At 42.1% G+C, this 23,302-nt stretch overlaps 1 protein-coding gene across 2 annotated transcripts in view; it reads left to right on the forward strand.

The window, feature by feature from the left end:
• Positions 1-12,335, forward strand: part of DHX35 (DEAH-box helicase 35) — a 32,727-nt gene extending 20,392 nt beyond the window's left edge. The window contains exons 15-22 of one of the 2 annotated variants that reach the window (XM_062008920.1): positions 1,082-1,177; positions 1,829-1,923; positions 2,501-2,578; positions 3,699-3,828; positions 4,528-4,609; positions 5,143-5,214; positions 8,032-8,170; positions 10,554-12,335. In XM_062008920.1, the coding sequence (XP_061864904.1) occupies positions 1,082-1,177; positions 1,829-1,923; positions 2,501-2,578; positions 3,699-3,828; positions 4,528-4,609; positions 5,143-5,214; positions 8,032-8,170; positions 10,554-10,598 (737 nt within the window). In that variant the 3' untranslated portion in view covers positions 10,599-12,335. The remainder of the gene's footprint in view (positions 1-1,081; positions 1,178-1,828; positions 1,924-2,500; positions 2,579-3,698; positions 3,829-4,527; positions 4,610-5,142; positions 5,215-8,031; positions 8,171-10,553) is intronic. The other variant, XM_062008921.1, reaches the window with a different exon arrangement.
• The last annotated feature ends 10,967 nt before the right edge of the window (positions 12,336-23,302 follow it).

The following is a 23,302-nucleotide window of genomic DNA, read 5'->3' on the forward strand; positions in this document are numbered from 1 at the left end:
TCAGTCCACTCTTCTGTGGTTATTTATGCAATCTATGGGGCTCCTATTATTGGGCTTGTTTTAGTCTGTCCTGTAGCTTTTCTTTTGTGCTCTGATTCCTTGTAACTCATACAACTTGCCATACTTGCAGATTTCTCTTTCATTTCTCCCTCTTTGATGCCTTTTAGTGAGCTCTTTTCTTACTATTTCTTATTATCTTGCTATGTTTCCTGTGTCTGTATACTCTTTTAAAATTCTGTTTTCTGTGTCTTCCTGCAAAGGAAATGTTTTTCATTTAAATCATCCCCTGAAATTTTGGCATAATGATCTGGATTAGAGTAGGACCTGGTGTTTTGCATGGGTCAGCTTTACTGCAGGTATTTGGCTGTAGAAAGCCATACAACTGAAGTGGTAAACATTTAGGGTTGCTCAGTGATAACTGGGAATCAAAAAGCAAGCTGTCGTGCCTTCTACCATCTCCAGTAAGAAGGAACATGGCTGAGAGTTTAGTTATTGATGGATGAGGCAAACTAAACTGTAGAGAGTCTTCATCAGTGATACATCTCTAGCTTAGATTATATGAAATTAGTTTTCTCTGTGACCTAAGCAGATGTGTCTCAAAAATTACACCCTACCCCACCCCCCCAGCAGTGCTTCATGTTTGTACAGTTTTGTCTTCCCATAATGATGCCCTTTTTAAATTCTCATCAGGACTCCTACTGCTTCCCATCCTTGTGAGCAAAGATGCTGCTGAATACTTAAAAAGGAGGTGCATAAGTCTAACAGCTAATAGGCTCTCTGGCCATAGCATTGACTTTGATTGCAGGTTTTTTAAATCATTGACAGTAACAATGGAACTTGGTCAAAATACTGAAATGTTTGTGTGTGTGTAAAAAAAATACATATACCAGTGAGCTAGGGGAGAGTAAATAGATATTAAGGAGTGCCTTTGAACTTAGTTTAATATACATTCAGCAACTCTTAAGGAACATTTGCTATATTTTAGCTGATAGTTCTGCTCTTTAATACATATTACATTCTTAAGGAAGATTTACTGTGCAGTTTTGTCTGTATCACAGCTATGTTTATTAATCTGCTCCAGGTTTGGATATGCACTGCCATTTAACAGAGCCTCTTGGAATGAGAATAGCAGAGTTCCCTTTGAATCCTATGTTTGCAAAGATGCTTCTGGAATCAGGTAGGAGAAAAAAAGCCCAGATTTTCTTCATAGTCTTGTGATGAGTATAGGATGCTGCCTCTTGTAATTGTTGTGTAGTATTAGACAATTGCTAATCTTGAAACAAGCTCAGTGCTTCATCTTGCTATGGTGTTTAGTTAAAATAATTGACTCAACTCAGAGACTTCTCTAATAAAAAAATCTGACATTCTAGTAAGTCTAACACATTTGTCTTAAACTAGCAACAGGACAAGGGGTAATGAGATGAAACTGGAACACAAAAAGTTCCACTTAAACATAAGAAAAAACTATTTTACTGTTTCAGTGAGGGAGCCCTGGCACAGGCTGCCCAGGCAGGGTGTGGAGGTGCCTTCCTTGGAGGTCTTAAAGACCCTCCTGGACATGTTCCCATGCAACCTGATCTAGGTGAACCTGCTTCTCCAGAGGGGTTGGACTGGATGATCTCTAAAGGTCCCTTCCAACCCTGCCATTCTGTGATTCTAAGTTTTCCATTAAAAATATCAACTGTTATACTAAAACCATCCAAACATTTATGTATCTTGTTTTTATATACTATGAAAATATATTCTACTTCTTTTCCTTTTTATTATAAATGTGTTTAGTTGAATGGGAGATGATTTCCTTTACTGAATTTCTCCACTCACTCCTCAGGAAATTTTGGCTGCTCCCAAGAGATTTTAACAATTGCTGCCATGATGCAGATTCAGAACATTTTTGTGATCCCTCCAAATCAAAAAGCTCAGGCTGTAAGTTCCATTAATGTCTCATTTTCTTTTTGTTAGTTCCACATATCTGGAGTTCTGCCAAGTCTGCATTGATACCACTACAGACTGTATTTCATACAGATTGAATGACAATGAAGGAAGGTCTTGAACCATACCTGTTAGTAATAGGTTAAAGAAGAAACTGAGTGTGAACCTTGGAGTCTTTTGCTGGTGTTAAAAACCTCCTTTTGAGCACCAGAAACATGGAAACTTGTAAACCAATATAGGTCAGCATAAGAATTTGCCAAAAATACAAACCTCTCCAAACATAATTTCCTTTCAAGAAGAACAAAAAATAAAGTATTAGGATCTGGCAAATTCTTCATAGATAGCAGGAACTTAATTTTAATTAATCCATCTCTTGGATTTTGGGAGTTCATTTTCAGTTCAGTTTTAGAAGTGCTCCTGAATATAAGTGGGCAAGTAAAATATTGCAGTAACATATATGGGAAGAATTCTAATAATCATCAGGAAATATGGAGATGATGGAACAGAGTGTACTGGACATGATTTTTGCAGAAATCACTCTGTTTATAAAAATACATTTCTTCTTCTGCAGGCCAGGCAACACAGAAAGTTTGCTGTGGAAGAAGGTGATCACCTCACTATGCTTAATGTTTATGAAGCCTTTGTCAAAGTAAGTCAAGTATATGTTGCTTTGCAGGAATGGGAAACACTGAGGTCCTCAGTTCTGATTCTAGAAGTTCTGGATATAGCATCCTTAAAACTGAGGACTTTAAAAGTCTGCTTTCAGAGATATTCTGGTCATTTTTGCCACAGACCTTCAGTAGTCCTTCTGGATAGGGAATAGGAAGAATTTGGTTTGGGTGCAGCATGGAAGCGTTATGGGTAGACAAGTGTATTTTCAAGGAGACTGGGATTTTTGACCAGGCCTAGTTAAAACGGATATCCAAATTCCAAATGAAATTCCTATTCTCTCACCTTTTCTATAGATGTATCAGAGTTTCACAGAGTTTTAGATTACATCTAAATCTAGCAGTCTGTGTTTTAAATAATGCCTCATTGATCATCCTATCCTTTTTTTTAGTGACCTTTTCTCTTTGCCATAAGATTTAACACCAATTTTAATACTCCTCTGTAAGCTGAGGTTTTAGTTAAGAGTGTGGATGTGCTATACCTATTTGTGAGATGTGTATTTTGTTGGTATAAAGCTCTTGTGTAATATATTTGCAACAGTGTGAAGCTGAAGCAATGTAATTGCTCCAGTGTCTAAAATAAGAATTCCCTCTCCCCAATTCCAAAACAATGAGTCAGGCACTAGCTTGTAAATTTTATACCTGCCTGATTCTTTTAGAAACGGCCAAATGCAGAGTAAGTGGAGTAAGTGCTAGCTTCTGAAGAAGTAGGTCTTTGCATAGAGAAGACCAGTGAATACATTATACAGAAAAGAGATTGAAAACAGGCTGGTGTGTGACATGATGCTTTTGTGTGTGAGAATGGAATGACTGATGCTGTTCTGTTTCTCCACATATGAAGAGATGAAGCATATATGTATGAAAACACCCCATGGCATTTGTTCTGCTGCTATTTAGATGTTGCTTGAAACATGTTTTGTAGTCCATGGTGTTATGTACCCTTGTTAGTTGTTATGTAAATAGGTAATCTTCAGGGAAAACCACAATGAATGTTGCAGGAGACAGAAGAGAAACAGAACAGGGCTCCGTGATATGAGAGATTGGGTTTTGTTTTGCTGATGGTATTTCATTGTATTTTTCTCTATTCTTCTCACTGTATAGCACAGCAAGAGCTCTCAGTGGTGTCAGGAACACTTTCTGAACTACAAAGGGCTTGTTAGAGCTTCTGTTGTAAGAGAGCAGCTGAAGAAGCTCCTCGTCCGCTTTAAAGTGCCAAAGAAGTCCAGTGAAGGTGAAAATTACTTTTGAAACTTGTTGTCCAATGCATATTAAAGGTAGTCTCCAAATTGTCAGTCTGCTTCCTGCTTTTCATATACTCTTTGAAGTATTTTCTCCCTGCCCTAAAAATAATGTTAATAAAACCCATATTTCTTTCTATAAAATGGCTGCGAAGAGCTTTTTAGCCCATTTATACAATTCACATTTAGTCCAGTCTTTATTAGTTAAGTTTTCCAACAAGAGTTTATCATTACTGATCATATGTTTAATAGACAGACTTACAAGAAGAGTCATAAATAGGTCACCTTGTTCCCTCTTTTAACTTTTGAAAAAGCTATTTTCCTAGTATGTTTCCTAGATGCAACTTCTGGCTGTGCTGTGTGTGCAGGGTTGCCATAACTGCTCCTCAGCACTTGTCTCTTAACTGCTCTGAAAAATGGTGGCACTTCAGTGGTTACTTGTCACAGAGAGTTACTTTAAGGACCTTGGAACAATCTTCATGGAGTCACCAGTGGCAACAGTAGTTTTTTACACAGTGACTTTGATTTGCTATGAAATTGAAGTCAAAAGAAATTGTGGGATTTATCTGCCTTCAAACCTTTGCTGTCAAAGCCTGGTGTGGTGTGAAAAGGTGTTTGAGATGGTTAAATGGTATTTTAGGGATTTTCACCATTCCATCCATGCATTTTACATAATGATTTATTCTCTTCAGGTGATCCAGATCCAGTTTTGAGATGCATAGTTTCAGGATTCTTTGCTAATGCAGCTAAATTCCACTCCACTGGAGCTTACAGGTAAATATGTGTATCTTTATTACAGCTGTCACTTAGCTTAAAAGCTCCTTTGATTGGACACATCTAAGTATAATCAACTAACAGATGTTTCTGTAGACACCTACAGTAAGAAACACACAGCATTGGGTTTAATAAGTACTTGAAGTTTTGTATCTTCAAACTGCTTCAATGTTTCTCTCTTAAATATAAATAGTTATTGGGAAGCTGTTACTAACAGTAATTAGCATGTGTTAATACAAGCAAGTGCAGTGTGTTTGCTGTAGCACTCCCAGTGCACTGAATAAAAGCTTGAAAGGCTACTTTTTCATTTAGTTTAGACAGAACTCTTTTAAAACATTAAGTTATCATTTCTTCCTTTGGCCAAGGAAGAAATCCTGGTTTAATCTGAAAGCCTGTTTAATAAATACAAATATTTTTAGTTTACTCTAACTCTTTCATTGTTGCCTTTTATAACCATTCTTGCCGGAGATAATAGGAACCAAATGTTAAGCAATAAATAGTCCCAGGGTCTGAAATAGTATCTTGCTTTCAAGGACTATCCGTGATGACCATGAACTTCATATCCACCCCACTTCAGTGCTTTATGCAGAGAAGCCTCCACGCTGGTAAGTTAAAGCTGCTTTCACTTGCTTTGTGATCTTTACAAGATATTCTCAGCATCTAGACATTCTCATGAATGACTTTTTTCCATCAGTGGAGGAAAAGATGTAGAAGGTCATGGTTCCCACAGAGAGAATTCAATTGGTATTTTGTTTGCATCTTGTTGTAGGCAGCATCCAAATAAATCAGGGAAATAGTGATGTTTAACTCTCAAAAAACCCTGCAGAAACTGGAAAGCAGAGTCAGGTGACTCTTTTTTAGTAGGCACCATATTTTGCACTGCAAATTGCCCTGCAAGTTGTCTCTCGGTACCTAGATAGAACTAGGAATAATTTCCATTTATTAAGCCTATTAAGTAAATATCCTGTCAAATAGGTGCTGCAGTGATTGCAAATGGCTTGCTAGGAGAGGCCATACATGTCAAATACATGATGCAAAAGTCAGAGAGAGGTTATGGCTGTCTAGCAAATTGAAGAAAGAAGTCATCCTACTTGCATGTTAGCTGGGATATTACAGTTCCATTTGTGTGTCAAAGATGCTGACATAACAGTCAGAAATGTGTTTCTAACTATCAAGTCAATATGATCAACCTGAAGTATTGGGACTCTTGTCCTTCTTTGCCTGTTGCTGAGATTTTGAAGGATAAACTTGACCAGTGTCATCTATTGTCTTTGAATCTGGGCTTCTACACCTGTTGCATGGGGTTTGCAAAAATGGAGCTGATTGGAACTTGGCCATCAATGACACTGGCTCACAAAATACAAATGAGTCTGTACTAGTTCTTCAGGGCTGAGTTGAGCAGAGTGTAGCTAAAGTAAAGCTGCCTGATTCACTGCTGCTTTGCAGGCTTTTTTTAACCTCCCGTCACTGTTATGAAAAACAAAACACAGTTTGTTTGACATAGTAAAAACAACACTTTGCAGATGCACTTCTGAAATTTCCTAGCTTACAGTAGGTAACATCCTGAAAGAGCTTGGGTTATGGGAGAGCAACAGACAGTAAGAGGAATAAGTTGAGAAGAAATTAATCTGGAGAGAAAGTCCAGTGGTAGGAGAGTACTGGAAGAATTCGTTACTCCAGCACACACCTACTCCAGAGTTCAGCATGGAACTTGCATCCCAGGCTTAGGTGCTTCCAGGCATATGGAAAAGCAGAACTGCAGACAGCTACCTGGAAGTCTTAACTGGCAAAACCTTCAGACATCTCTTTCCTTCACAGCCTGTTTGGTGTTGATGGCAAGTGTTGCTGAGTTTTCAGGAATACTGATTCTGGGCTTAAATCTCTTTTTGAAGCCCTGTGTTGCAGAACAGGCACAGAGCTGTGTTCCAAGGCCACGTGGTACTGCTACTGCCAGCTAAGAGATGCCAGGCTTCTGTTCTCTGTCTGTTATAGGTGTATATAAAATGCATTCTCATTCTTGTTAGCTTTCCTCAGATTTCTCTCTAGTTGTATTAGTGTGTCTCAGGTTGCATTTGGCAGAAGAGAGAATTTTGGAGTCTTCTTTGCTTTTGAGAGCAAAATAACAATTAATGAGATAACAAACCTTGTGGGTTTGAAACTTATCCTGATTTCAGCTGGGATAGACTGCATTTTCTTCCTAGTAGTTGTTACAGAGGTATATTTTGGGTTTACACTTAAGAGAATGTTGATAACACAGGGATGTTTTGGTTATTGCTGAGCAGTGCTTGCACAGCATCAAGGCTGTTTCTGCTTCTCACCCTGCCCCACCAGCAAGTATACTGAGAGAGGGTGAAGGCTGGTGTGTGCAAGAAGCTGGGAGGGAGCATGGCCAGGACAGCTGACCCCAACTAGGGAAGGGCTGTTCCACACCATAAGATGTCATGCCCTGTATATAACCTGGGGGGGTTGGCCAGGAGAGACGGATCACTGCTTGGGCATCAGTCAGCAGATGGTGAGCAACTGCATTGGGCAGCACTTGTCTTTTGCTTGGGTTTTGTTTCTCTTAATTACTATTATTACACTTTATTCTTCTTACTGTTGTTATATTTTATTTCAGTTTAGTTATTACACTTGTTCTTATCTTAACCCATGAGTTTTGATTTTCTTTTCCAATTCCCTCTCCATCCTATGGGAGGTCTGAGGAGGGCAGTGAGTGGGTGACTGTGTGGGGCTTTGCTTCTGACTGGGCTGGAACCACAACAAAACTCTGCTGTGTGTGGAAGGCAGATAAGAACTTAAGGTTTTGGTGACTAACCCTTCAGTGCTTGGGTTTGTGCTTCCTCAAAGAAATGACTTTCCCTTCTGAAGGGTGATTTCAGAAATAGATTGTCCATGCTGGCAGCAGGGATTGAGTCCACAGTCTCTCACCAGGAGATGCTGTGTCAGTAGTTAAAGCTGATTTCTTCCTCTAATCCGTATCTCGCTTGTCTGCAGACAGGCACCAGAGATAGTCCTGCTATGATTTGTGCCCTACTTGTTGTGGGTCCAGGGTTTTGGTGCTTTTGACATTCTTCCTCATGACACCACAAAGTAACTAATGTTCTCTCTCCCAGAGCATCTGTTGTAAGTCCTTCTCAGCCCCGTTGTAACAAATATTCTTTCTTTTACACCTTGCATCAATATGTTGCAGTAGTATGTGAAGGTATTTTTAATGAAGTCTAAAGGTTATCTTAATATATTGTACTCTGAACAACTAGAGGGAAAAGAAGTAAGGGGCTGCATTATAGATTAAAGTCTCCCTTGTCACTCTCTTAAGTGCTACCTCTGGCAACACGTATGGGAAACTCTCTAAACATGAAGTTAATCATCTCCCTCCCTCATTGCTTTATAGCAAACACTATTTTTTTCTTTCATTCTCCTAGGGTAGTCTACAATGAAGTCATACAGACTGCTAAATATTACATGAGGGATGTGACTGCTGTTGAGTCTGCATGGCTCTTGGAACTGGCACCTCATTTCTACCAACAAGGAACGGTACGGAATCGGCATAAAGCCCAAACGGTACCATTGCTGTATTAGAAGCTCTTGTGTCTGAACTTCTTATGTGTTCATGTTTTGTTGTTGTCTATTTAATAGTACAAAAATGAATTTGGTTTTAATAGAAAGATCATTGATGCATGAAAGCCTTTTCCTTATTACCCAGTTAACAGATATGATCTCTAAGTTACAAAACAGTAAATGAGTCCTTCAACCATTTTACGCTTGGATATAAGCACTTGGTAGCACTTCTCTGAGCAGCACAATGATTTTAGAAGGATCTTTGCATTCTTTGTAAATGTCTGTGCAAATTCTTTGAGCATTAATTATGTTTAGTGCAAAAAAAAAACCCATCTCTGATCTGTTGAAACTTGAGATGGCAAAGAACAGCTGCTATAAATCCTGTTGTGTGGGATGTATGGATCTTTTCTTTACAAATTTCTGGTAATAGTTGTCACTGTTCTTTATCAACTCTGTCCATGTGAATGCACCAGTCTAGTTTTACTCATTGGTCATTCTAACAACTGGATTGGTATTAAAATTTTATCTAAATGTTAGTTATGCTGGAGCTGTTGATGCCACATTGCATGTGAATACTGTACAGGCAAGATTGCCAAATTGATCTTGCATGTGAATTTCCCATGGGAGATTAATAACTACTGAGCTTTTAATTCTGAATTAGTGAAATATTTCCAAAATACAGAGTGAAAAAAATTCATTTGCATATCAGGCCCATGCAAAACAAGAGATGTATTTGTTTCTGACCTATGTATCTGCTACACTGTTTGACTTTTTCTGAGAATCTAAAGTTTGTTTTCTTTCTTCTTCTGGAGTTTTTGGGAAAAAATATAAACACTTTGGTGCCTGGAGCACCTTAGAACACACCCCTGTAGTTATAATATACAGCAGCACTGGCATCTGTCCATGTAATTGGCTTGAGAGGGTTGGCCTTTTAATGTTGAGCTTGAGAAATCATCTGAGTTACCTCTACTTACTGTTTATAAATGCACTTATTAAGTACCTGAATGTTTTCTGCCTTTTTTTTTCTGTACACATTTTCCAAAGGCAGTAATGACCCCTGTGGCATAGACCCCTGAGTCTCTAGCTGCTCGTAGACATTCTGCAAGCATGGTGTAAAAAGGAGAGGAGCCAACATTTCAGTTGTACCAAATCTGCTCCTGGAATAATTGGTCATTTTGACTCACATACTTACATGTTGTAATTTCCCATACACCACATAACACCCCATTATGATATGACCTCTCCACAGGCTCAGTTTTGGGGTGAGGTTTTCTTTTAGGTAGGTGGTGTTGGGGAATGTGACTCAATGACTTGTTCAGACAAAACTCGAGTCGCCTTTTTTATGTGAAGAAGGGTTGCTTGAATTGTGCTACCTATCTGGCTGAGAGAATGTGTTTTTCAAGGTAGTACTACTACTGTGGTCAATATTTTATGAAATTACATCACAATCTCATTTTTACTATTGCCATCCTTTTGATAGAGATGAACTCAGGTTGCAGCATGACCTAAGTACTGCTTTGCTTTGAAAATAAATGGAAGCTCTGGAAGATAGTGCTGGTTCTGAGGAAAATGATCTTTTCCACTTTGGTTAGTTATCAGCCAAAAGGCTTGAGTGTCTTTCTCATTTTTAAGCATTTCATAAAAATTCTTGCTGTGTAAGGCTTTGTGAATTTTGAATAAGCAATCCATCACAAGACACATGAATTCATGCTAATTTATAGACATTCAGACCCCTTTTCTACTGAAGGATACATCTTTGTGCTAATAAGACATTCCTGAAATATGGGAATTTTTACTCCTCTATCAACATAAACCCAAATTACAACTGGATAGGATTTGGTGTGAAAGGAAGTTCTTGGTCATGGTCTTGGTCAATTATGTCTCATTCCAAATTTAGCAAGACTTTCTTCATGCTTTCATTCCATATTTCTGTAGGCCTTTTTGTTTAAGAGCATAGAGGTTCAAAGGTCCACACTGCACCTACACCTGCAGAGTTAATACATTAGTTAAAATCTTGTGCTTCATGTATGTACTGCTAGTGTTTATGTGATCCTGTTGTTGGGAGCACGTGCCCCTTTCTGTGTATTTTTACACATTGGCAACTTGTTTCCCATGGGAAGTTGTTCTTATGCTTGTACTTAGTACAGAAGTACTAGAAGTTGGGTTTTTTTATACTAAGCCTGTCTCATTGGGGTATGTGTGGGGGTTTTATTTCATAGGCTTATTTTAGCTGTATCAGCTACAAGCAGAGCTTGGGTAGGATATTCTTTGATATTTGTGTAAGAATTTATTAAGTTTGAGATTAAAGACTGACAGCATTGTAACTGAACATTTTTCTAATTGTCCATGTGCTAAGCAGTTTTTCTTTTCTTTTCTTGTCTTGCAGCATCTTTCCTTGAAAGCAAAAAGAGCTAAAGTAGATGACCAGTGATTTGACATGACTTAAGTCTTGTGCCATCAGATGCAGAACCTACCAGTGATTGCAAGCTGGCTACAGTCCATTCAGCAGTCAGTTCATTAGCAGTACATCAACTTAAATATTTAAATGCCTGACAGGATCTGTAGGGGTTTATGCATGACCAGCACACTGTAAACCTATGTAGAGCTTGCATTGTGACCATTTTATTCTTTGCCTACTTGACCACTGTTGTTAATCTGGGCATGTTGCTCCATAGAAATAGGTAGAGAAAAACAATTTTAAAAGTAAGAGGACATACAGGACCACAACAACCTGAAACCTTCAAGAAAGAACATGATTTCCTGGATTGGTATGTCTGCCTTAGAGAGTGGGGAATAGGGTACCCTGCCTCCTGTTACCTGGAGCACTGTGACTACTACCGGCCAAACTGAGACTGACTCCTGACAACAGGAGCTCAGGGCAATGAACATAGTCCTTGACATACAAGGGACTACCATGGAAACATTGATGTCATGTGGACCATCCCAGACTGGTGCAGCTCGTGCTCCCAAGTGGTGGAAGTCTCCTGCCTGAGGCTGAGCTGCCCCGGTCCCTGTGCTGTAACAGCCCTTCTGCAGGCAGCTTTGTATTAAAATGTCTTGTATCTGCACATGAGAGTTGCTGTTTGGGGAGGGGGAAGAAGAGTAGCTCAGTATTTTTTAAGGATTAGACTATATGTTCACAAACAATCAAATTCACTGATAGGGCTTTTCTTTCTTTCTATCTATTTTTTTCTTTTGGAACAAGAGAAAAGGTGTTTGCCTTTGACTGCTTGGAAATACCAGAAAATCTCAGCAGAGCTGTATCATGGAACACTGTTTTTTAGCCTCTGTCATTCTGCAAAGATGGAAATGTTCTGTACTTTCCTATAAGGAACATAGTCCTATATATTTCATTTATGAATAGTCTATTCTTTGCTTCTTGAGACTCTTCTTGTGTTACTGTTAAAAGAAGACTGCTCTGAAGAGTTGCTGCTTTGGTTTGGATTCCGTGGCTCCTCTTCAGTAAGGAACTACACCTTTGTGTGTTTTAACAAGATAGTCTGGATACATGTATTTATTTTTTCCAACCCTAAGGATATTTATTTTCAAAACACATTGTTTGAAGCTTTTATTTTTGTAAGGCAACTGACTTGGTGCATGTGTTTGTGTCATGATTTGATGAATGTGTTTGTCGTAATGACTGGGATTTTGGTTTCTGTTTTTAAAGAAAGGATGTATATAGGCAAAAATTTCTACATAGAACAAATGCCTTCCTCATCACAGGACTGCCTTGAGAACTTTCCTCAGAGTTTCTTTACCTTCTCCCTTCCAAACACCTGCAGAGAGAACATGTTGTGTCATGTGCACTGTGTGGTCTGTTCAGTGTCTGTGTACTGATTGCCAGCACAACAAGATGTCCCAGTCTCTGTGTGTGGCACCAGCAGCATGACAAATCATGTCACTCTCCTTGGCATTGCCCCTGTGAACCTCACCTTTGTATTACTCGTTATCTCAGAGTCTCTCTTAGAGTGGAAGCTCTTTGGGGCAGGGACTGTCTCCCAGCGTAGCTGAGAGCAGTGTGGGCACTTACTAAAAGGATTCATTTTGCAGTGTTTTTTCTCTTTAAAGGATCAGAGAAAGAACTTGAATATGAAGAAATGTAAAATGTCTGTGTCTCTCTGTCCTCTGGAAGTATTCAAATGAAAAATAAACCCATTGAATCAAGGAAGCTTGAGAATGCATCACTTCAGCCTGGGCACGGGGTGATTTCCCAGCGTGCTGGGTGGTTGTACTGTGCTGGTCTGGGCTGTGATGGGCTATCACTGGATGTCCACTTGCTTTGCCAGTTCTGAGAATTCTGTGTGGTTCTGGAGAAATCTTTTCTCCAGATGTTCTTTTGCTGGGCTGTACAGCTGCAAAATTTTCTCTTGGAATTGTTGTGACTCCTGCTGAGTTCATCACACAGGGATGTACAGGCTTTGGAACATCGTGCAAGCAGTTGTACTTTTATATGAATGTGTGTGATAGGTCTTTGTAAACAAAACCAGAAAGTTAAGACTTGTCTTTTTAGCACTTTGGTCAACTATTGAGGTATTGCTGGAGCTGCAGACATAGAACAAACAGACTGTATGAGAGATGAAGGCTGAGACTAAGTGCTTTTATTATAGGCATTAAGGCTACCTCTAGAGAGAAAGCACCATGTGCATCAGAAATGTGGTCCCTTAGAGGATGTTTGGATAGAGACACAAAACTCAAAAGACCTGAAAATCTCTTTGTGAAATTTTAGGCCCCAGCTCTCTGCTAGGTTTGTAGCTAGCATCATGCTTTAACTAACTTTGATTAAGGAGATAAATGGCTGTGCCTTGTTGGCTCTTTGCTGCGTAAACAGTCTGTGTGCTGTTGTGTGGGTGAGTCATTTGGAGATGGTTGTCAGGAGTTTATGAAACAGTTCAAGGATTTTACACCTGGCTCTTGGAGAATGAGGTTAAAATATTAGGCTCTTGAATCAAAATGCTTCTTGAAATAGAAGTTATGCCACCACTGGCAAGGAGACAGTTGCTTTTATTTTTTTAAAAGTAAATTTGCAATCCATTAATGTCAAATTACTATGAAGGGAAAAAAAGCAGCTGTGCTAGAGTCCATTAGATTGTGCTCTCAGGGTTTCTACTCGACTTCAGTATTGTCAGTTATAGGGTAAGATGAAGCTAAATTGGAGTAAAAGTTCAGCCAAGACAATATTAAAATGCTTTTCATCTTGTAGATTAAAAATAGTGCTGATAAACTGATGGGAAGACAGTTGCTGCTCCTCCTGGTTAATCTGAAGAAAAATACAAGTAATTAAAAGACTAAAATTAAACAGGGGAAATAAATAAGGGAAAGGTAAATGGCATTTCTTTTCGGAGCTTTATGATGAAAATGCCTGGATAAAAGGATATAGAGTTGAGCCATGCACACAGCAGTGTTCTCTAAAGAAACATCAGAGTAACCTGATGTAGCTTAGTTTTAAGCTGAGTTAATTTCACTTATGTGTTACAATAGGCACATTGCAGAGGCCATCAGACTTGTGCCTCAGCCCCTTCTCCAGCTCTGGTGCCCATCTCTGGACATGCTCCAGCACCTCAGTGTCTTTCTTGCAGTGAAGGGCCCAACACTGAACACAATAGTTGAGGTCCTAAGACGGGGAGAACATTGAAGTAGCATTTCTATGTGAGGGCTGCAGGGCACTAGGAGAGTGTCAGTAATTCCATCTGCCTGCTGCAGACATCACCAACTGCAAGGGAGTGACAGGCAGATCTGGCTCTGTTGGAAGGGAGAGGAAAGAGCAGAGAAACAGAGAGGACAAGATGGGAAGGTGCAAATAGGAGCAGGATTTCTTCATTGTCTGTTCACATGGTGACTCAGGGCAGTGCATTACTTCTTGGCTTCTCTGATGAGCAGGTGGTTACTGAGCTACTGGCTTGGTTGGTGAGTAACTGAACTTCCAGAAGCTGACTGGGTATTAATTAGCTGAGCTAGTACTGCTTGGCTTGTCTCCTTTGTGTGACTTTTGTGATAAAACTCCCAGATCATGAGTCCTGGAGTGAAGGCTGATACAGGAGCACACAGGCATGGTGACAGTGCCATGCTAGAGGGCTGCACTTCCTGGACCAGACAGGCACCATCTTTGGATTTGAAAGACAGTTATATTGTGAAATGCAGTTGCCACATTCATCCCTTATGTTTCATTTGCTTTCTCTACCAAGAAAATTGGCTGTATGTGTTTTCCCCACTAGCCCTTCAGAAGCCCCTTGTTTGGGAGCATCAAAGTACATCGGTCACTGTTGTCTTCTGCTCATTCTGATTCACCTACTGGGCTGATCATCTCATTTGAGCAATTCCATCGAAGGTAACCTGCAGCCTGTGCTTACTACTGTGATTTCATAACTTTATATTATTCTCTGTCAAGTGGCCATGCTGTCAGCAGTTGGCAAAGAAAGTCAACGACACAACTCAGCATTTAGTGTAAGTTCCTCTATTGGAACCTAAAACAAACAGTTTCCCAGGTGAACGTAAGTGGCATATGAAAAAATTGTCCTCATATATAGTTTCTGGTCTGTTCTCAGACTTGCAGAGCTTTTGTCCTCGAGAGCTTGTGTGGGATTTTTCTTCTTTATTAACTTCCTCTTTTTCTGGAAGCTTTCTCTGAGACGGGCACTTTTGGCTTAAAACTGGCTGCATTTTGAGAAAGGTGCCAGTAGATGGCAGGCATCGGTTTCAAGTAGTAGGATCTTCGGGAAACAACTGATTGGCTAAGTCTTAAGTGTTTTTCTTATTCCTCAGTTTTAACATTAAATCAGTTTAGTGATAAATGGGATGAGAAAGGGTAAAGGAAAAAGCAGTCGGTGGCAGTGGGGGAAAGTCAACATTTGACTTGCAGGGATTAGTGGAAAAGCCTAGCATGCTGTGTGCCCCACTGGTTTAAAAACAACCAACATGCACCAAAACCCCCCAAATCCCAACCAATAAATTCTATAGCAATTCTTTCAATTGCACACTGAGCCATCAAAATGGCACCTTTACTGTAAACCGCAGATGGAGATATGGCAGAGAGTGCTGGGTGGGAGGGTGCTCAAAGAGATCAACAGCATTTGTTATGGGCTTTTATACTTGGCTTATCCAAGTGACCAACCATTGCTGCAATGAAAAGAGGAGTTTTTTTCACCTTTTCCTCTTGCTTCCAGCTGCAGCTCTCAATTTTCCAACAAACTAAATTTTGCAGCCTTCTTGGCTAATAGAAATACTTTTGCAATAAGAAAAGGAAGAGTTAATAGAATCTTTCACATTCAAAATTCTTACACATGGGCTCTGTACATGCAGAGCTCCTCCTGTGGCATCAAAGCTTAAGGCTGGAGCAATGGGCTCAGCCAACAAAAGCAGTTTGCTGGGGTTTTATCAGTCTTCTGAATGACTTAAACCCTTCTTTCCCCACACCAGTGTTCTTTTTGTATCTCACTTTGTAACTAAGTTAGGTGCACTAAAATGCCCTTATAATGTTTAGTTGGTGAAGCTGTCTTAGTTGAAAGTCAGCATTAAGCATGAGTTTTCCTCTGTGGAATACTGCTAAACCAGCAAATGGCCTCCTTCCAGCAAAATCTTGTCATATTGAAAACCCTGGAGGGAAGCCACCCATGCACCAGGACCAGTTCTGCTTTGAGTACATGGTGAGCTCTGGAGACATCAACAAGGCCCAGAGCAGCAGAAAGACCAGCAGTCCAGGGCCTGTACTTTGAAACCATCAGTCCAAAACGGGGTCAGCCCAGTGGGGTGTCTGAAGGGACACACACCTTGGGTAGGGATGTGCTGCATTTCTCTCTGTGAACATCTGCTGCTGGTTCTGCTCAGCCGGGGTGAGGGCTGCCAGGTGCTGTGGTGTGGCAGCTCTTCACAGGGGGTTTCCCTGCTCGTAGGTGGATCCAGACCACCCTCCCACTTGGCTTTTCTCTCCTTCCCAGTTTGTCCATCCTTCAGAGCAGCAGCTGTCATAGTCACTACAAAGAAATTTCTTACCTGTGTTGGACTCTAGCTGGTGTTGTAATAATCTGACAATCTTAGGGGCAAAGAAAGTCCTGTTCTATTCATGGTAGATGTGATTTCTCTCACGGGATGCAAAAATGGCTGCATACTCCATTCCAAATTGTCTTTAGCAAGGCTGCAGTTTCTGTGAGATGCAGAGGTTATATATAGCTGTGTTGGCAGTTATGCAACATCAAAAATTGCCTGGAAAAACTCTCCTTTTCCTCCATTCTAGAATCACAAGTATATATTGCTTTAAAATACATATTTAATTTGTCATTCAACTTTATTTGAAGTCTCCATAGCAGTTCCTGGAGTACAGAGCAGCACAAGGAGCATCATGTGAGGAAAGTCCCAATTGCTCTTTAGGGTACAAACGCAGGAGATGGTTTCAGCTGGTTGCAGCTGCAGATCTCACCCTCGCGGCTTCCATGGTGGCTCCCAGGTCCAAGGCCTGCTCCCTGTCCTCTCCTCCAGGCAGGAGGAGAAAAGGGCTCAGGTAGAAGAGCTTTGCAAGTGGAAGAAGTCAGAAGAGGATGTTTCCTGTGCCTGGAGTGAGTGACGGACAGCACAGTTTCCCATCACCTCTCACAGATGCCCTGGAAGTGGGCAGGTTTCCCTGCAGTGCAGAGGCACGAGTCCTGCTTTACGTGTGCAGCCACTGCCTGCAAGTATCCCTGCAAGGTCAGTGGCTCTCAGACCTGACCAAGGGATCACTCACTGACTCTCTGTAGACTTCCCATCCCATACTAATTTGTTGGGCAAAGTGAAAACTTACAGGAGAAAGAGCAGAGAACAACAACAACAAAGCAACAGCTTCTTGCCTTCCTTCAGGCCAAGGTCGTTTTTGTCAACTGCCTGTTGGCAGAAAGATAATCACATTGGACAGGGAATGGTTTGATACCAGGAAACATCTTCTGTGAGCCAGAAGTCCTGCTGTTCTCTTTTTGGTGTCCGGTGTGGTACCAGTGTGTCATAAATGACCCATGAGCTGTGTGACAGACCTGCTGAAGCAAGAGTGGGAAAAGGAACCCTTTCAGATGAGTTACACCCTGAAAGAGCTGGGCTCATGTTCAGTCCTGCTACTCAGAGGAGGATCTGTTTGTAAGGCAGAGTTAATCCTTCCTCCTTCCCATTCTTCCCCTTGCCCATTAATGTTTTGGGAAGCCAAAGGCTGTTTCCAAGTGTGTGGGTATGCACACAGGTGTTCAGTATCTGGGGCAACAGAGTACAAACCTTAGCAGATGGCTTCAGGCAGTGCATGTTGGGGCTTGGAAGGAGAGCAGAGAAGCAAGAGATGCACTTTATCTAGAAAAAGAAAAGATCAGCAAAACTGTGCCCTAAAAGGTGCTTGTCACCAAGGGGAACCTTTCCTCTGCTGGAGCCCAGACAGCCGCGGTGATTTCGGCGATGGCTGTTAGCTGGCTGGAGGAAGGGGGGCGGGAGGAGGGTCCCACGCAGAGAACAGCTCGTCTGAGGCACAGCCTGGGGCAGTGCTTGTGCGAGCCGCTGATCACAGCAGCCTCCGAGTGTAAATACAGGCTGAGACAGTATGAAATACCGATGGCCATTAAGAGCTGTCAGACCAGTTAGGATGCCAAAAAGGGCTCTTTGCAGCTCCCTGGGGCGTGCTGGCAGCCCAGCATATCACAGTGAAGTTCAGAGCTGAGCAAGGTGCCTTGTCCTTCTCAAAAGCTTTAGTTTCTTGGAAATTGCAGCTGATGCTCATTTAACCCTTTACACTGCAGGAAGAGACACTGACAAGAAAGCAATGTGTTACAGTGGCAAGGGATCAATTAGAGAAGACTTAAAAGCTTCACATTTCACATGGAGCAGCAGACAGCAATTCCTTGTGCAGCTGCATGCGTGGGACCTCCTGCCCCAAAGTGTTTCCAGAGGGTCTGTTACAAAATCTCCTTTCACAACTGGCTTGTCTGTCTGACCACTCACATGACAGAGTCAGCCTGGGGTTTGGACACATGACCTAGCCTATGGGGCTCACCAAGCAGTGATGGAGCCTGTCCTAGAGCTTGTGTATATGCTTCTTGTTTGCAGCAGTGCACATCCCTCTTGGTGAGAGCAAACAGGCTGTTATTCCCCTTCCATTTTGCTAAGGATACTCACATGTCCACAGTGAAGTTGTAAGGCATTCATGTCCCCTGTCTTTGAGTGCAGATGACTTGGATCATTTTCCATGCAGCTGTCCAGAGTCACATATGTTCAGGTGCTCACCCTGTCAAGAAAGCCTCTATGGAAAAAGCTGATTTAAAGTTGTGGTTTAGGCACATCTAGGAACAAAAGACCATTCTCCTTTGCACCTTTCAATTTAAGTGCCATTTGAGTGCTTCCTGAGGATGTGCTGTACCACAAAGAAGATTTGTGGAGATGAGGGAGAAGGTCCAAGTAGAAAACATTCATCATTAAGTAAAGAATGAAGGCAGCAATGGTAAGAGGAGATCTGCAGATCCAGGGTTGCTAAGAACAGATGCAGCTCTGGATCTGCTGTATGTTCTGCTGCTGCTCTCCACCTGAAAGCTTTTTATAGATGCCTCTTAAGTCTTGTGCTTCTGTCACCAAGTACTTTTTAGTCTATTGAAGTGTTGTCAGTGTGAGGAGTGGAATATGGAGGCAAGATGCATTGTAGGAGGAGATCCCAGGGACTAGGAAAGCAGAAATATATGTGAATTCACTACTCAGTCATTTGAGTGAAATTCCCATTAGAGATTGGAAGGTTTCCAGCAGCAAGTAATAATTTCTAGCAAGACAGGTGTTTTAGGCTTTACTGGAATCCCTGCATCAGGTACAGTGAAAGAAGAGTTGAGCTGAACAGAGCTGTAACCAGGGCAAAGCCACACCAATGGCAGCAGCCACAGCACAGCCCCTGTCATCACCACCACGGGACTGCCTGAGGTGGGTTCTCCTGGAGAAACACCTTCAAGAGGCCCAGAGGCAGTACAGATTGCTTTGGAGTGGGCTGGTTTGTGTATTTCACAGGAGGTAGGAGATAAACATTGTGCATCTACTTCCTCCCTCCAGAATTTTATTCTGGAACAGGTTTTTGGTTGGAGACAGAAAGAGCTGGAACATCTGATTTTTGATGTTGACTTTGTCTCTCACTTGGTAAATTCGCTTGTAGTTCATTTTACTGACATGTAAATACAGATGAAAGTTTATATCCTACAGCAGCAGGAGACTGTAACGTCTGTCAGATATATTGACACCCACAGACACGATGCTTTCTGGAAGGCAAAAGTGTTTTTGGCAAGAGGGTTTGTGTGTTTGGATTTTTCTCACCAAAGCTAGCTGAAACATTTTGAGAGAAAACTTCTTTCTAAAAGTGGGATTAGCAGATTGCTGACATCTGATATTTCTCAGTGCTGACTGATCTTGAAATGCTATGCTTGATTTGAGTTGCTTTTTTCCCCTCACTTCAATTTCTCTTTTAGATTTTTGGATTTATTTATGTCACTTGTCTCCCTTTAATTCCTCTTCTGTGTCATTGGAAGAAATGCAGCAGAGAAAGTGAGCTTCTGTTTCTCCCTTCTCCTGACATAGCTGTGTCAGGAGGTGGTTTGCCACATATCTCCCCTCCCCATGCTCTTCCACTGCAGAAGGATGCAGACTTGCAAGTGAGAGTTCCCCTCTCCCCTTTTCTATTCCAAAACCCCATCCCACAACAGAAGTAGGGTGAAGCTTCAAGCCATGGGTAAAGTTTTGGAATCTTCCTTGGAAAGAAAGATCAATCCATTTTTAATCTAAAGTTTAATGGAAAACCCCACTTAGGGTTGTGGCCCACTCTGCAACTGCACAGCTATTTAGGCTTGTCTCCAAGCTGTGCTCTGCACACACATGTGCACACCCACAGGCCCTCCACAAAATGGGCTTTTATAATGAAATGAAAGTGCCATTCTTGAGACTTGTGACATTTCTTGTTTGCTTCTATGTGTCTGTATCATTTTGGCTGAAGTGTTGGGATGAAGCAATCAAAGTGGGAAGTATTGAGAAAGCTCCTGCTATTAGAATCTTGGTGCTTATGTGATGCTGAATAGGCAATATGAAACTCCTGAGTGTAGCAACACATGGCAAATACGTCATGAGAAATGGAAAGTGTATCAAAATTAATGATTATAAGGTGTAGCTTCCCTAGGCAGCTTCTTGTCTGAGTAGCAAATATGAATCAGTGGTTTGGAAGCTCTTTTAACATCTTTAAAGATTAAATCCCTCTATCACTGTAGTGTAAACTTGTATTAGTTATTTACAGCTACACGCATGAAAGGGCTTTTGGTGTGAGTCAGGGACCTGAGAGGTCTTACCCCTGGACATCTGACTCCTGCAGTGGACACCACAGCCTGTGTAGATGTCTAATCTTCCATGCAATGCAAAAGGGACTGTCGATGCCAAAGGATAAAGTTCACAGCTTTCAGTTTGCTCAGTGGGAATCTCACCTAACATAGCCAGGGAAAAGTGAATTTGAGGTCGCAGTCCTCAGCTCTTTGGAGTACTCATGGAACTGAGAATCTAAAAACCTCCCACAAGGTGCTGTTGGCATATGTGAACCAGTTCCAAAACTTGAAACCCAGAACTCAGACACCAATGGGATGCTCATGGTCAGCAGTGACTCAGCTGAGCATGAGTTACGTACCCTTCTGAGCCAGGTGGGCAGTTACACCATTTCATTTGGCCTTTGTTAACAAGTGTGCAAAGAGCTGTAAGGATGTTGAATTCCTGACTTTAGCTCTTGGGACTTAACATCAGACTCTGCTGCAAAACAGTCAAAATTATAAATATAGGATGGGATAGAGAAGTGGTAAATTCCTGCTCTGTGTGATGGCTGAGTGAGACCATGATGGGGCTTCTAAGTCCTCTTCCGCCAGAGGTGTTAAAACTCACGGCCTCCAGGAGACAGAGAGTGAAGAGGGACACACTGCACCCTGAGTACAGATCAGCTGCCTCTCATGAAAGGTAACCAGCATTGCATTGGCCTGGGGGAAGGAGTGTGGCTGCAGCTCTGCCAAAGCAGCTCCCCAGGGAGCAGAGAGACCCAAATCCTTGTACAGGTACTGTTTGTGTGTTTGGTGTGAGATGGACATTGGGCAGAATGCCTCGCTGGGGGCTTTGGGAGGTGGCAGCGGCAGGGGCTGGAGAGCCTATCCCACAAGCCAGGCAGAAGGGGCAGTGCCACAGCCCTGGGCCAGACCTGGGGAGCCCAGCCCAGTCAGTTGGGTTAATGGTGAGGGCCGGGGAGCCTGCGATGCTGACGCCAGGGACAGCCGGGCTCGGAGGCACTCAAGTAACAAATTGAACGGTGAATATCTTAAGATGACTTTGGTTTATTGTCCAGATCAGGTCAGTGGAAAAAATATTGGGAGACTGAACAAAGAGACAGGCTGCTTTAGCAGATAAATGGACTGATCATTTCGTATTGAGGAACAATCTCTAAAACATAGTTTACTGCGCAGCTGAGGGCTGAAGCATTTGCTGATGCCAAGAGCTCCTTCTTTGACCCTAGGCACGCGTGGAATTAAATGGCGCGCTGTTTTTTGATGGTTAAACTCCTCGAAGAAGACACTCCATTTGTTACCAGGGCTCTGATGAAGTAAAGTGTGGTTTATATGTACAAGGCCGGCCTTCAACTCATCTCAGAATGAATGGAGAGGTAAAATTGAATTTTACACTCCTGCTGCTATGATTAATGTACGGCCTCTCCCGTGCGGCAGCGGGCCGCGGGAGGGCAATGCAGGCTCGCTCTGCGGGCTGCCCAGAGCTGGGCTGCCTGCCTCCACTTATGCACAGGGATGCCAAAGAGAGGGGAGTCTGCATAAATGAATAGCTGTTGTAAGAATAAACCTGTTATCGCAATAAATTCCCTGCGTATCCATCTTAGCGCAGCGCTCTGATATGAGGCTGCACCTGGCAAAGGAATAAACTTGTTAGATGAATAAAAGAGCACAGACACATTAAATCAGAGTCTAATGCCAGGAGATTGAGAGAGGGTTACGCAGTGCTGGCCATGCAACGTTCCTGCTGCACCTCCCTGAGGAACTGGAAAATGGGTAAAGCTGCTTTTGAGGGAAACACTCAGTATCTGACAGGAATGTGCAGGGCTGCATCTGGCAGCCCTTCAGCCCCATTGCCCCATCCTCTAGGATTGTTTGGAGGAAGGCATAGTAAGACCTAGGGGTTCTGAAAGCTTCTCACAGGCAGGAGAGGGACAAGCTACCCAGCAGCCTTAGAAATGTATGTTGTCCAGGAGCAAAGGAGTGGATGAGACTGGTTCATAGCTTCATTTGGGACTCAGTGGCTTCGGCAGAAGCAGGCTGGGAAGCCAGGATCCATGAAGCATCCTTCTATTGAGAAGTACTCTCTGCAGCACTTGCTGTTATACTCTTCTTCCACTCCCTGGAGCTCTGGTTTTGCTGCTAGGCAGAGATGATTGTTTACCTCTGATTCCTTTCCCACTAATCCTGGTGAAAAACAAGTCTCTGTGAAACCCTTCAATGTTAACAATTGTTCCTTGTCCATCCTGCATGTTTGCTGTTCTGGGAAAAGCCCTCCTGCTTCACCTACAAAGTAGTCATTACCTCCTTCACCTTGTCCTCCAACATTCTTGGTGAGAGCTCAACTGGAAGGTTACTGTTAGTGAGGAAGACAGACTTTCTGCTTATGAGCCTTATTGCTTAAGTAGTGGGCAGGTGTGTGACTTTAAGGGACAGAGTTTGCATAGAGGGATCTTTTGAGAAGGTTTTGGTGACAGGAAGAATCTACGAGGAAATGATTCTTTCTTAGTGGTGTAAAACCTGCAGCTCTTGTTTCTCTAATCTTTCACCCAACGGAGCTGAAATGTAGGGGTGGGATGTCTAGTCCATTTATAGCCCTTTCCACTGGCCAAGGCATCTGTATCTGATATGATTGAGTTAGGACCAGCAGTATTAAAACTACCACTCCACCATAAGTGGAGCTTTTAGTAGCCATTGGTCACGTCTCTAGTGTCAAGAGGTGCAAAGTACAAGTTGCTTTCCAGAGCCTGCAACTGTTGCTTGCTCCAAAACCAGGCTGATATTAACTCTATGGCAGCTTGGAGGGCTGAGGGTTCCTGTTATCTGGCCACATTACTCCCATAGTAAATCTGAGCCCATCCATGCT

Source organism: Colius striatus, chromosome 16 (genome assembly GCF_028858725.1).
Source record: "Colius striatus isolate bColStr4 chromosome 16, bColStr4.1.hap1, whole genome shotgun sequence".
Taxonomy (NCBI): domain Eukaryota; kingdom Metazoa; phylum Chordata; class Aves; order Coliiformes; family Coliidae; genus Colius; species Colius striatus.